At 39.4% G+C, this 15210-nt stretch overlaps 1 protein-coding gene across 1 annotated transcript in view; it reads right to left on the minus strand.

Moving 5' to 3' along the window:
• Positions 1-2303: 2303 nt before the first annotated feature.
• FAH (fumarylacetoacetate hydrolase) overlaps positions 2304-15210 on the minus strand; it is a 54883-nt gene continuing 41976 nt past the window's right edge. Inside the window, exons 13-14 of the mRNA XM_043988138.1 lie at positions 11380-11497; positions 2304-2435 (exon numbers count right to left, since the gene is read on the minus strand). Of these exons, the coding sequence (XP_043844073.1) occupies positions 2356-2435; positions 11380-11497 (198 nt within the window). The 3' untranslated portion in view covers positions 2304-2355. The remainder of the gene's footprint in view (positions 2436-11379; positions 11498-15210) is intronic.

The following is a 15210-nucleotide window of genomic DNA, read 5'->3' on the forward strand; positions in this document are numbered from 1 at the left end:
TTTTTTGCACTGGACAATGGGAGTTAAGTGACTTGTCCAGGGTCACACAGTTAGTGTCAAGTGTCTGAGGCCGGACTTGAACTCTGGTCCTCCTGAATTCAGGGCTGGTGCTTTATCCACTGTGCCACCTAGCTCCTCCATCACTCCTGTATCTTTGCCAAGAAAACCCCAAATGGGATCATGAGGAGTAGGATATGACTAAAAGAACTGGACAACAAAAATCTGCCCTTCTGTCTCCATTCACACAGACATCATCCCCAAGTTCATGCTCTCATCACCTATCACCTGGGCTACTGCAATACCTTTCTAACTGGCGTCCCTGACTCATCTCTCCCCACTCCAGTCTATCCTCCACTCGGCTTTCATTCCTCAAGTATAGATCTGATTCTGTCACTCACCTGCCCCACTTAATAAATTCCAGTGGAAATATTAACTCCTATGCTTCTCATTTAATCTTCATAGATTGGTCCTTTCAACCTTTCTCACCTACTAGTACTCTACCTTCCCACACACACCACAATCTGGTGATGTTGGCCTTCCTATTGTCTTTCTTTCTTTTTTCTTTTTGTTTGTTTGGGATTTTTTTGTGAGGCAATTGGGGTTAAGTGACTTGCCTAGGGTCACACAACTAGTAAGTGTTAAGTGTCTGAGGCTGGATTTGAACTCAGGTCCTCCTGACTTCAGGGCCAGTGCTCTATCCACTGTGCCACCTAGCTGCCCCTCCTATTGTCTTTCATATGGGGCACTCCAACAACTGTCTCTGTCTACACTGGCTCTTTATCTTGCTGGAATGCACTCTCTCCTCCACTTCTTAGCTTAATTGCCTTCCTTTAAGATTCAGCTCAACTCCCACATTTTATAAAATGTTTTAACTGATCCCCCCCAACCCATGCCCCAAAGCTGCTGGTGGCTTACCCTCAGATTATTCCTCTATTCTGTATATATCCTGTGTATCTGTTTTGTTTTGTTGGGTTTTTTTTGAAAGCAGGCAAAGTGTATTTGCGAGAGAATGAAGTGTCTTTTCCCCTCTTTTGAGATCAATTACTAAGAATATAAGCTGCCATTGATGCAGGTATATTTCTGATTTTCAGGGGAGAATTTAATTCAGCAAGTACTTATTGAGTATCAACTATCTGCTTATCAAACCAAATGGGATTAAACGGCAATCTGGTGAGAAAGATACAGAGCTATATCACCAAGTCTGTACCTTGATTAGGTTTAAAAGAGTTCATCAATCACAGTACTCAATACCCTAAAATGTTATCTTTTTTTTTAAAGGTAATTTCCAAAATCAATCAAATCCTTTCAAGGAGTCAACTACTTAAAAGTGTTGGATCAGAAAAAGTTCATAAGAAAATTGAGGGGCAGCTAGGTGGTGCAGTGGATAGAGCACCAGCCCTGGATTCAGGAGGACCTGAGTTCAAATCCGGCCTAAGACACTTGATACTTACTAGCTGTGTGACCCTGGGCAAGTCACTTAACCCTAATTGCCCTGCAAAAAAAAAAAAAAGAAAAGAAAATTGAAAATTATAAAATATATAAATACAAGTGACTATATAATTAATTAAATTTAAGAAAAATGAAAAGAAAAATAAAGGAGATATTTTCAGGATTAATAATTCATGCACACCAGGCATTATAGCCTGATGCTTACCACTGGCACATTGGTGATAGGGGATTAGCAGAAATTAATCTGATACAATTCAGATAACTCTAGACTGGATCTGGCCATAGATTCATCGCCTACTCCAACAATTCTGTTGTGTTCCATATATGGATCCTAGAGGAGCATGTAACACCCTGGAGGCTAGCAAAGCCACCCGCAGACACCTCCTCCCACTACCCACAATGGAGACACAAAAGGGAAAGATCTAGGTATCAACAAGACAGGTGCTACAGCTGCTTTGTTCATGTCACTCCCTCTCAGCACACAATTGCTTCATAATATACAAGGACTCTTTGATCTCCATTCCCATTATCTGGCTCCCCTCACCAACCAGCAGAAGTAGCAATATAATGCTTCTGTTCCATTCCATGGCTCCCCATAGCAGGGCACTTGTGCCCTGGGAGGGGAAATCTAGTGTGTGCTGAGCAAGGCACCATAATTGTCCTCTTCTGCCTCCACATTTGGCAGTAAAATTTTCTTTTTATTATACGCATACCAGGCCTTCAGGTATCAGGATGAAATATAGTAAAGCATGGGTGGCACTGTATTTAAATAATGGCTTGAAACTTGGCTGCATAAAGAATAATTTCTTTTTTTAGATAGTAGTAAAGAAGAGTAAAGACCAGTTACACCAATGGAAGATAAACTGGAATTCTTTTTATTTCATCTTTGGGTGAGATGTGAAATTTTTATAACACTGAAGGTGCTGGAAGGACTTTTCCAGTACACTGGCCAAATCCAACCCGATAACCATTGCCAAGGCAGTAGCCTACAAAAGAAAAAAACAGAAAAGGCTCATTAATAAGACAACTAAGTTTGCTATTGCAATCAACCACAAAAAGACTAGGAAGTAGTAAATAAGGAAATAGGAAGATGAGATGTATGCAAATGAGTGATAATATATTTGAAATATATGTAAGCATTTTAAGAAAAGGGTAGGGGGCAGCTAGATGGTACAGTGGATAAAGTACTGTCCCTGGATTCAGGACGACCTGAATTCAAGTCCAGGCTCAGAAACTTGACACTTACTAGCTGTGTGACCCTGGGCAAGTCACTTAACCCTCATTGCCCCACAAAAAAAAATAAATAAAGGAAGGAAGGAAGGAAGAAACAAAGAAAGAAAAGGATAGACAGAGCACTGACTAGGATTCAGGAGATTTGAGCAGACATCTGAATCTATCACAAACTGTGTGACATTCGGCAAATTACTTAGTATCCCAATTCCAGTTTCCATTTTGTTAAATAGACAACTAAAGTATTTGATCTGAGGGACCTAAGGACCCTATGAACTCTTCAGATGAAAACTGTTATTTAGATGTATAATACATAACATAGGATACTCCTATGACAGTAACTTGGGAGAGTTTGAAAGAACGTGAAGTTATTTTTCTGCCTGCTAAATTCCCACGGCACTTTTCATGAGCTTCATTTTATCAGGTTTCTATAGTTTGTGGGTGTCTTATCTCCTCCACTCAACTGAAACCACTTTGAGAGCAGGGATTATGTTTTATTCAACCTTGTATTTCCCTAGTAGTTAGTATGGTGTCTTGTACATAGTAAATGATCAGTAAATGTTAATAAACTGACTGCTAACAGGAAGCTTTGTGCCAGATTTGGTTGCTTGTACAGAATGAGTCTAATTCAGATGAGCCTCTGGGGTTTTGGAAAGGTGTGGTTACATTGTGGAGCTTTGTGGGAAGCTTCCTAACCAAGGGAGGTATTTCTATATGATTATCTCTGGCTATGTTAACCCTTGGGAAGGCAGCTAGAGAATCCATCTGAGTGTTTCCTCTTCTCTTGGCTGTAGTATAGGTTGTAACTACACTTGGTACCTCCCTGTTAGCTTGGGGTCAGCCTTTCAGAATTGGTGAAAATTTGATGATAAGACCTTCTTAAGACAAGACTACATTTTGATCCTGTGATATGGCAACTTTCCGAGACTGCTCTATCAAGCCCAGAATGTTTGCGAGCCCCAGGCCTGACGCAAGCACAGGGCTTAGTACTTCCAAGAACTGAAGCAAATGTTAGACACACACTCTGCCCTCACATAGTTTATAATCTAGTAGGATAGTTAAGACCAATATACAAATAATTACACATGGAGCAGGATGTGATGTGTCATAAGAGAAGAATTTGGTGTGATGGGAATTAAGAGGAAGGAATTGTTTTTGGCTGGGGATGATGTGGGAATCAGGAAAGCCTCTCTGGAGGAGGGTGGCATTTGAGAGGAGCCACAAAGAATGGTTGGGATTTTCACAGAATCACAGAATTTCAGAGTTCGAAGAGACCTCATTTATACCTGCCATCTAGTCCTAGTCCTAATGGAAAAGGTATCTCCATGGTTTTTCAAGTAAAGGGGAAAACCTGAAGGGAGAAGAAGTAGGCCATACATTTCAAAGGCTTAGAAAGGACCATGCTAAAGGTGCTCTTATAAACTCGGATCCTTTTTTCCACAATTGACAGGAAGAGAAGCCATGATCTATAGTGGCTCACAGCTGTCATGGGCTGGCAAAGTTGGGGTTGTTTTTCCCCCCATATCATTACAACCCCAAAGCTTGTTGTTGTTGTTATTTTCTTTTTTTCAAAGCTTGTTGTTCATTGAGTCTCACGACACTTGGATAAAATGCTGCAAGTCAATTTCAGGAAGGTAGAAAGAAAAAGGGAAGTTTAAGAATAGTTGAGAACAAGTCTGGAGGTAAAATAGGATAATAGGATTTGGAATTGGAACTTAGTCCAGAGGTTATGAAGTCTCATTTCATAGATAAGGAAACTGAGGCACAGAGAAATTAAGTGAGTAGCCCAAAGGCACATGAATAATAAATGGGAGAATTAATACTCAAATCTACATTCTTGGACTCCAAATTCTGTTCTCTTTCCCACTCATTCTAAAGTTGCAAAATGAGTCATTCAAGGCAGACCTAAACAACTGCCTTTCTCTTTCTTTTTCTTCTTTCTTTCTTTCTTTCTTTCTTTCCTTCCTTCCTTCCTTCCATCCACCCATCCCAAAAATGGTCACAAAAGAAACACAAAACTAGAGGCAGAGAAGATCAGCTACTTGGCCATAATTTCTCAGTTGCCACTAAATTAGATAGGAAAGTCCCTGAATGGCCATCACTTGATCAGGCGGTAGATGGAAACAACTAATCACTCTTATGAAAATGAATTTTGTACTCGTATGTTTGGATAATTTTTCAAGATATTATTTACCAGCAATAAAGAATGTATCTAGGGTTAATTGGTGTAAACACTTTGAAAAGAAATATGGAATTATGCAAATAAAGTGCTTAAAATACCCATATATTTTGATCCAGAGATTCTGTTGCTAGATATATACCTTAAAGAGGTCATTGGTAAAAAGAAAAAACCCTACATACACCAAAATATTTATAGCAGTACTTTTGGTAAAAGCAAAGAACTGGAAATAAAGTAGGTGCCACTGATGGGGGAATGGCTAAACAAATTGTGGTTCATGACTGTAATGTAATCTTACCATGCTGTAAAAAAGTCACAAATGATGAATATAGGAAATATCTACATGAATATAAGCAAACTGACGTAAGCAGAGTCAGAAAAACACTATGTAAGATGACCACAAGAAAGGAGACAGAAACAATCACCACAAACTGAAACGTAATGTTGAAAAATTATTTTTTTTTAAAAAAAGCTTATCCCTAATGAAGTGATGATGATGATACTTCTTCTCCCACCATCACCCCACCTTGTGGTGGGGGTGGGGGTAATCCATTGGTGTGGAACACTACATATAACACCAGATTTATTCAATGTGTTGATTGGCTTTGCTGAAATTTTTCTCTTGTTTTTTTAAAGCAAATATTGTAAGAGATAGCTCTATGGGAGCAAGAGGCAGAAGGATCTGAGTGGGAACAGAGGAGATTTTAAAAACAAAAGGTATCCATAAAAATCTATTTTTAAAAGAATGCACGTAGCCCAATGCTGAGGGCATACAGTTTTTAGGGTTTCCTGAACAAATCAGTAACAGCATGATCATGAGATACAGGAAGGGACAACAAATGCCACTCAAGGGACCCAAGAAGTTTGAGGGCCTAGAAGGTGTCTAATAACATCACAAACCCTAGAACTCAACATTTGGAAGGTGTCTTGGAGGTCATCTGGTCTAACTCCTAACTGAAACACAAAACGCCTCCATAACGTTCCAGATAATCGGTGGGCCAATCTCTACCTTACCTAATTCCTTACCTAATGAGGCAGTCCATTTCACAGTCCATTTCCTTTTTGGACAGCTCCAGTTTTGACAAAGTACTTTCTTAGACTGAATCCAAATCTTCTTCAGTAGAATTTACACACATTAACCCTACTTCTTCCCTCTGAGGCTGGGCACACTAAGTCTTATATCGCTCTTTCACGCAACGGCCTTTCAAATATTTGAGGACAGCCATTACATTTGTATGCTTTGTCCATGAGAGTCTTCTTTTCTCTCATCCATCCCCCATTTTTCCAACTGTTCTTCATATGGCATGAATACAGTCATTTTACCTTCCTAAGTAATTCCCTCTGGATACCAGTGAATGAGCAAATGAATGAAAGAAAAAGAAGCATTTATGAAGTACTTACTATATGTTAAGTACTGGGGATACAAATATAGGGACAAAACAGACACTTGCGCTCAAGGAGCTTATATTCTAATGAGGAGGAAGTAATTAAGCATTTATTAAGCACCAACTATGTGCCATATAGACAATGGATAGAGTGCTGAGCCTGAAGTCAAGAAGACTCATCTTCTTGAGTTCAAATCTAGCCTCAGACACTTACCCCTGTGTGCCTCAGTTTCCTCATCTGTAAAAAGAGCAGGAGAAGGAAAAGACAAACCACTCCAGTATCTCTGCCAAGAAACCCCCAAATGGGGTCACAAAGAGTCGGACACAACTGAACAATGACAACGACACATCCCACCCACTGTGCAAGGTACTTCACAAATATTATCTCATTTGATCCTTACAACAACCCCGTGAAGTAGTTGTTGTTGTTGTTGTTGTTATTATTATTATCATTTTGCAGTTGAGGGAACTGAGGCAGGCAGAGATTAAGTGACATACCTAGGATCACACAGCTAGTAAGTTTCTGAGGCTAGATTTGAATTGAAGTCTTCCTGACTCTAGGCTCAGTTCACTGTGCCACCTGACTGCCTCTCAGGACACAACACACATAAGGTAGGTAACCAGGGAAGGGAGTTAAGCTCTAATTTAGCAATTTCTCTCCTAAAATGTCACTCCCAAAGTTGAACATAATATTCTAAATGAGATCTGACCAAAATAGAGTATAAGAGGACTATTCCTTCCCTGGTTCCAGATAGTATACTCCTATGAATACACTCTAAATTTACACTAGCCTTCCTGTTACCACACACTCTTGGCTCATACTGAGTTTTTAGTCAGGTAATCTCCTAAAATCTTTTTCAGAAGGACCTCATGTATGTTTGACCCAAACCATCAACCTACCAAAAGGATTACCAGCATAATATGATGTGAAGAGTACTGAACTTGAAGTTAGAAGACGCAGACTTGATAACTTTTCTGAGCCTCAGTTTCCCTGTCTGAAAAGGGGACTTGACAATCTCTAAAATCCTTTCCAGCACTAAACAATCTGTGCTTCTATGACTTTGAGTAGTCACTGTTCTCATGTAAAACTGGTAACTGGACAGACTAGCTTTTGGGTAACATTTATTTTACCAAACAACCTATATAATAATTTAAGTGGTATGACTAGAAAACTATTTAGAGAAACATACATTAATATCACAATCTTTCTTTTTTAAAATATATTTTTATTTATTTCATTAAATATTTCCCAATCACATGCAAAATTTTTTAGCATTCAACTTCTCAAATTTTGAGTTCTAAATTCCTTCCCCCTAGCTCCTTCCTCCTCCTTGAGAAGGCAAACCATTTGATATTGATTATACATGAATCACAATATCTCTTAATCACTACTGAGTTCCTGATAGACTGGCTCAAATGAGAATAAAATAACAAATCATTTAAAGTTAGTAGAAATTCTATTCCAAGTGATAATAGTTCTCTGTGCTGCTCCAAGACAGGAAAGGTATTGAGCAAACCAGGCTGGCCAACATATCTTAGAATCATTCTCTTGAAAGACTATATAATAGTACACACCAGTGGCTCTTCACGCCCTGGACTCTATACCCTGGCCTATGGCAATTTGCCATAACCAATGCAAACTGTGCCACTCGAGAAGCAGTCTCTGACACATTCATTTTCTGCACCAAGAACATTCATCTCTCTTTTAAAATCAATATCACACCCTGATTCTTTAGTTTCCCAGATCCTTCTTCATTTCAACCTGACACCAAGCTCTGTCATCTATCACTCTGGTTTAAATCAAATGCACCAAGACAAAATCTGTCAAGAGACAAAGTTCTTTTTTGTTCTCTTGCTCACTTTCATTATTTTTATGTCAGTCATCTGTGGAATTACGATGCTCAGAAAACCCATTCCAGGGAAAATCCTATCAAGTAAAAGAGTTCTTTTTTGTTTGTTTGAAATGCATTAATAACCTATCAAAATTACTTAGAACAGCGGTTTTCTCTAAGACAGGGGAAGGACCATAGCATATAAGAAAAACTTCTCTCTCAACACTTTGTACATCCTCCTGTGTGGCAGGCAGAACTGCAGGAATGTTAAACTGGATATTTTGAGAGAGCACTGATTCCTTCAGTTCATTAAGGTGTTAGGAAGAAAATCATTAAACTGTGACAGACGCAGATTGGAAAGAGAACCCTCAAGAAGAAAAGTCCAAAGCTCCCTTCTCTGTACGGTCCCAGACACTGTATTCTCACTACTTGTTTTCTTGAGAAAGAATGTCAACTTGAGGGCAGGGGCTCTCTTCCCTTTTTGTCTTTGTATTTCCAGGGCACAGTACAAAGTAGATGCTTATTGAATAAGCCTACAAACAAATGAGTTCCACTCAGCCTGGCAAAGCAGAGAAGCATTCATCTGAGATTTGAGAGATGTGAGTTCTAATTCTGCCAGTGGCATTAATTAGCTGTATGACCTTGAGTAAGTCACTTAGGAGGGTTTCAGCCTCTTCATCTAAAAAAGGACGGAGCTGATATTAGATCACCTTGAAGGTCACTTCTGGCTTGAACAAGCTATGAGGCTACAAACTAGTAATAAGATTGATATGTCGCTGCTGTTAGATCCCCTGCCCACTCTTTTAGAGAACTAATGAGTGGCGAAAGGCCTAAAGGCAGGCAACAGGGGAAAAAAAGAATCAAAGGACATGGAAAATCCCCAAACTGGATAATAAACTTCCGAATAGCCAAAGCTGACTATAGATATTTTGTAGAATCATAGAAATGGAGTGTTGGAGGGGACATAAACTCTAATAAATATGTCAAAAACAAAAACTCCATTATGCTGCAATGACATAGAAAAGAGAATTATAAAACCAATAGGATTTTAGATGTGAAAAAGGCATAAATTCATGCAATTGAAGCTTTCTTTGAGGCCCTAAAATTTTATGCTTTTGTGGTTCTGTCCTCTGTGTGAAAGCAATATGAGGAGTTATTTATTTTTAGTCCACTAATTAGTAACTCTCACCTTGTCTACAAGCAAGCCTCTTCCTATGGGGACAGAAAGGCTACAACAATGACAAATTACAACCAAATCCCATTTTTAAAATAAAATCTCCTTTTAATAGAAATGCTGGTTTTACAAAATGAAAAGGAATAGAAAAGAGGAGTATGAGAGGCCCAAATTTCCTTCCCTCCACAACATGTTGGGTTAGTTTTTTTCCTAAAAGGTGATAAAGGTGTCCAAGGGACTTGATTAATCAAGCCTCACGCTGCATACTTCTTGACACAGCTTTCTGGTAGCCTCGGTCCAAATCACTATGGGTTCTAAGGGAACAAAAAGGCCACCCACGTGGGGTCAAGGCCCTTTAGATTTGGCAAATGCCCCAAGATGGAATAAATCACCACACCCTGCCCTGCTGACCAGAAATGTTTCCATATAGACATGAGAGGGGATGAGTCTACCAGAGCTAAGTGCTGGAGTATCCTTGTTGAGTATCCTTCCTATGCTATGGCTAAGTAAACTTTTTTCCTTCATTGCTAAACCTATGTGTGATGCATTTCATCCTAACATGCATCCTAAACTAAGAAAGACCTACTCATAACGAGGAGTCTAATGAAAATTATGGGCCTCTTAGGTAATTTTTACTGAATTTCTGGATAGTCATTTTTAATAATGAAAAAAGAAAAACATAGTTTTGATACTTTCATTATTAAAATAGAATTTCTTTTTTTAGTAGAATTCTTAGTGCTATTTAGAAATAGTGTGATTCAATGTATAATCTATATCTGATTGCTTACTGGCTCAGGGAGGGGAGACAAGAGGAAGAGAAGAAGGGATAGAATTTGGAATGTAAAACTTTAAATAAAAATGTTTATTATTAAAAAAAAAAGAAATAGTGTGATTCAGTATATTAATAGCCTTAAATTCTAATCACTTGGTCACCTTATCCTTACAGGATAGGGATGTGCCCCTATTAATCTTAACTTCCTTTTAATATTCCATTAATTCATCTAAACCCCTCTAAATTTAACTTTTTTGTATTTATTTTCACTTACATATCATTTTGACAGAAAGGAATTGAAAAAGTCATTTAAATTACAGAACTTAGAATTGAAAGGAACCTTATAGCAGGGGTCAGCAAACTGCAGCCTATGAGCCAAATCCAGACTGCTGCCTGCTTTGTTTTTGTTTTTGTTTTTGTTTTTGCGGGCAATGAGGGTTAAGTGACTAGCCCAGGGTCACACAGCTAATGTCAAGTGTCTGAGGCCAGATTTGAACTCAGGTCCTTCTGAATCCAGGGTCGGTGCTTTATCCATTGTGCCACCTAGCTGCCCCTGCTGCCTGTTTTTGTAAGAATGGTTTTGCTATTTTTTTAAAAATGTAATTTTTAATTTAATTTAAATGTGGTTTTCCAACCCCTGCATTAGAGATTATTTGGTTCAACTCCCTCATGAAGCAAACAGATGAGGAAAATGAGACCCAGCAAAGTGAAGTTACTTGCTGCCTAAAGTCACAATAAGTTAATGGCAGAGCAAGGACTGGGACCCGGGTCTCCTGAAAGGGAGATCAGTTGTCTTTCCACATTATGACACACCATGCTCTATATGAAAAACAGAGTGGGAAGGGGCAATTCCAAACCTTTCAGAACTGCTTTAGAATCAAGGGATAAACATGAGACAAACAATATAGGGCATCCCTTTCCAGATCAAATATCACTGCAGATGTTATATTATTGTTATGATTATTAGCATCAGTTAAAAAAAACACACTTTGTTCCTCAGACACTGATGCTATGCCTGAAAAGAAAACAAAGGGGGCAGCCAGGTGGTGCAGTGAATACACTGGCCCTGGATTCAGGAGGACCTGAATTCAAATCCAGCCTCAGACACTTGAAATTTACTAGTTGTGTGACCCTGGGCAAGTCACTTAACCCTCATTGCCCTGCAAAAAAAAAAAAAGAAAACAAAGCATGCAAATATGCCTGAAAGGTCAATAATGGAAAATTGGGTAGAGAATGGGAATGGACAGAACTTTTGCAGTGATAAGGATGATCATACAAGCACATGACAAAGGGCCTGAAAATAATAAATACTTGATGACTTGACTTGGCAGCATGTAGAGGGATAAGGGTGTTCCTACCTGTTATAATGACTTCATCTCCATCTTGTAGAAATTTTCGGGTCTGTCCATTCCCAAGATCGATGACTTTAGTTCCCCGCCATGATAATTCCAACATGGACCCAAAGTTTTCAGGATTCTTAACAATGGAAATTGGAAAGGAGAATAGAAATGCAATTCATTAAGCACAGTGACTTACATATAGAAAGTGTTTAATTAAATCGGGCTGGATAGAATTGAGCACTTCTTTATTAATGCTTAGCTACGGTTCACACTCATGGGTCACTGAACTACCTACAAATTGCAGTCTATGATTTGCCCTAGCAGGGGAGTCCCCCTCAAGATGTCACAGAGTCAAAGACCTGATCACCAGCACATCCTGTGTTCACTTATTCCTTAGGGATGGAGAAGTAAGAGTTCATATTCAGTGTTCTCTTAGTTTTAGATGACTTGTCATATTACTAAACAGTTTTTTCACAGGGCTGTTGAATGGAGCACATGAGATAATGGACACAGAAACCTGAAAAGCATTATCTGGCTCTTTGTTTTTTCTTTTCAAAGTGGCTCATGAGTGGAAAAGTCCAATTTTTTGGACACTATCATAAGTAACAACAACAACAACAACTAACATTTACATAGCACTTACTACGTGGCAAGCGCTGTGCTAAGCCCTTCACAATTATTATCTCATTTGATCTTCAGAACAACACCGGGAGATAGGTGTTATTATTATCATCATCCCCATTTCACAGATGAGGAAACTGAGGCAAATCTGTGAGACCAAATTTCAACTCGGTTTTTCCTGAATGCAGGCCCAGTGCTCTATCCACTGTGTCACCTAGCTGTCCCACATAAAAGGATCATCACTCCCATTTTACAGATAAGGAAACTGAGGCCAGGAGAAGTAAAACAACTTGTCCAAGTGGGCAGGTAGCAGATCTGGGATTAGAACTAATGTGTCCCATTTCCTAGTCTGGCATTTTTTTCCATTGTAGTATACCCTCTCTCATTATAGTCTAGAGGCTGCAGTTAACCAAATATATTCTATTTAACATCCACAACTTGGAACATGCCAGAACAAATGCAGAAGGCAGTGTGGGGGCAGCTAGGTGGTGCAGTGGATAGAGCACTGACCCTGGAATCAGGAGGACCTGAGTTCAAATTTGACCTCAGACACTTAACACTTACTAGCTGTGTGACCCTGGGCAAGTCACTTAACCCCAATTGCCTCATCAAAAAGGAAAAAAAAAATGAAGGCAGTGTGGCACAGGGGAAAGAGCCGTGGATTTGGAGTTGGAAGATCTGGATTTAAATTCTGCCTTTTCGCCTTTCTTCCCTGTGTAACCCTGTGATCTGAACATGGCAATTCACTGAAACTCTCTGAATATCAAGTTCCTCATCTATAAAATGAAGGTGTTGGATGAGATGACTTCTAAGATCTTTTTCATCTCTAAATATATAATATTTTATATCACTTGACCTTGTTAAAATTTTGTTTCCACGTTTCCCATATTGTGTTAGACCAAAAAAGGGGGTGGGGCAGCTATCTGGCACAGTGGATAGAGTGCAGGGCCTTGAGTCAGGAAGACTCCTCTTTGTGAGTTCAAATCTGGTCTCAGACATTTACTAGCTGCGTGATCCTGGGGAAGTTGCCTCAGTTCCTCATCTGTAAAATGAGCTGGAAAAGGAAATGGCAAATTATTCTAGGATCTTTGCCAAGAAAACCTCAAATGGGACCACAAAGAATCAGACTTGACTGAACAACATTAGATATGAAGATAACTGAGGTCACTTCCAGTTCTAAATTATATGATCCTATTCAATAAAAAGAACTCATCTTGATGAGTGTACCCCAAAATAGATGCTATCATACAAAAGCTAGCATTTTTAAGAGCCCGTGACTCTTCAGGTGGTTCAAAAATATGACCTACCAAGGCATCCCAAGGACCTAGGGCTATGTCACCCACCCTACTGATGCAGTACCACTGGGCCCTTCCATTTACTTGTTATTTGAACCACCCTATATGTAATATTTCCTCCAATTAGAATGTGATCTCCTTGAATACAGAGGTCATCTTGCTTTTCTATTTGTATCTCTAGGGCTTGGCACAAAGTAAGCTCTTAATAAATCCTTCTGCATTTATTCACTGAAAGAGGTACACTGATAGAGGATTTAGCACCTTCAAATACAAAATTGTTTCTGTCTACCTTCACTGCTGCAACCTGGGAGAGAGTGGGATGTGAGAAAATTATTAATAATAGGGGTTTTAGGGGCAGCTAGGTGGCGCAGTGGATAAAGCAATGGCCCTGGATTCAGGAGGACCTGAGTTCAAATTTGGACTCGGACACTTGACACTTACTAGTTGTGTGACCCTGGGCCAGTCACTTAACCCTCATTGCCCCAGAAAAAAAAATAATAATAGGGGTTTGGGGGACTCCCAGAGGCCCCTGCTGGGAGAGCCTGACCTGGCCTTTCTTAAGGCCAGCCCAGAGTCAGGAAGTTACCTCACTCAAAACCCACACCCACCTGAAAGCCTTGTTCCCACCAGAGGATCTGTTCTCTGGACTGTGACATCAGCACAACTGCACTGAACCACCCTCAAATCCAATGAACCAATAGATTTGAATGATGCTAGCCAATGAACTTTAAGCAATGTGTTAGGGCGGGCTCTGCCCCTTCCCTCAGAAATCTTATGCTCACTGATCACTCTCTTTGGGCTGAGAACTTGGTGAGAGCAGACGCAGCCCACTAGGGATCCCCATTTTCTCTTTTCTCTCTCTTATCTTTCCTAGCAAGGCTTTCCTATCTTTCAGAGCCATGTGTGCTATCTTTACTAACATTTAGTATGCTTTAATAAATGCTTAATGCCCCAGACTGGTACAGTAGCCTCTAATTTCTAAGTAACAAATATATTATAAATCCCAGCTAAATTCCCTAATGCTTGGGACAATAATAGGGCAACCACATATAGTTTTACTCACCACAGGGACAAGAGCAAGGAATCTACCATTGCCTGACATTTTTCCCCAAACCACTAAATCCATTCTACATGCACATCATGCCACTTTTTTTCCCCCATCATTTGGATACACAACCATATCCTAGACTCGGAGGTGCACTGGGGCCAGTGCATACTGGCTCCTAAGATCCAGTTGTTACATTTTTACTGTGAGCATTTATACCTCAGAAAAGAGCAAATATTACAAATCAGGGCTTGATTTAATTTTTTGTTGATTATCTAGACTTAAAGGGATGGAGAAAATGTGAATAATACAAAATGAACTTAAAAATGTGTCATGCATTCATTTCTTTTTCTTGGAGAGCTAATTGTTAAATATTTACCAGTACATACCTGCCTAGACTTCTAGTGTTTAAGACATTGTTATTTATATTTAGGGATCTTTTGTATGTACAGAATACTAGAACAAATATTAGAACTAATGAACAATAGAATATTAGACGTGGAAAGGGTCTCAAAGATTGAGCAGCTCAATATTCTCATTGTTCAAATGAGAAAACAGGAACCTAGAGAGGTTAAGAAGCCGCACATAGCCAGGTACAGGGCCAAGACTTGGACCCAGAATTCCTGACTCCAGGTCAAGGGCTCTTTCCACTACAACCCTTGTTTATAAATTATGAGGAAGAAGGGCTTTAGTAATCCGTAAAATGAGGGGTTGATCCCCAAAGTCCTTTTCAGTTCTAATCTATGATCCTATGATTGGTGCATTAATCAGGCTTGAAATATCAGCTGTATAAGGTTGACTTCAGAAAAACCTGGAAAGACTGACATGAACTGAAGCAAAGTGAAGTGAGCAGTAATGGCAATAGTGTACAATGAAGAACTGTGAATG

The sequence above is a fragment of the Dromiciops gliroides genome, chromosome 2, assembly GCF_019393635.1.
Source record: "Dromiciops gliroides isolate mDroGli1 chromosome 2, mDroGli1.pri, whole genome shotgun sequence".
Taxonomy (NCBI): Eukaryota; Metazoa; Chordata; class Mammalia; order Microbiotheria; family Microbiotheriidae; genus Dromiciops; species Dromiciops gliroides.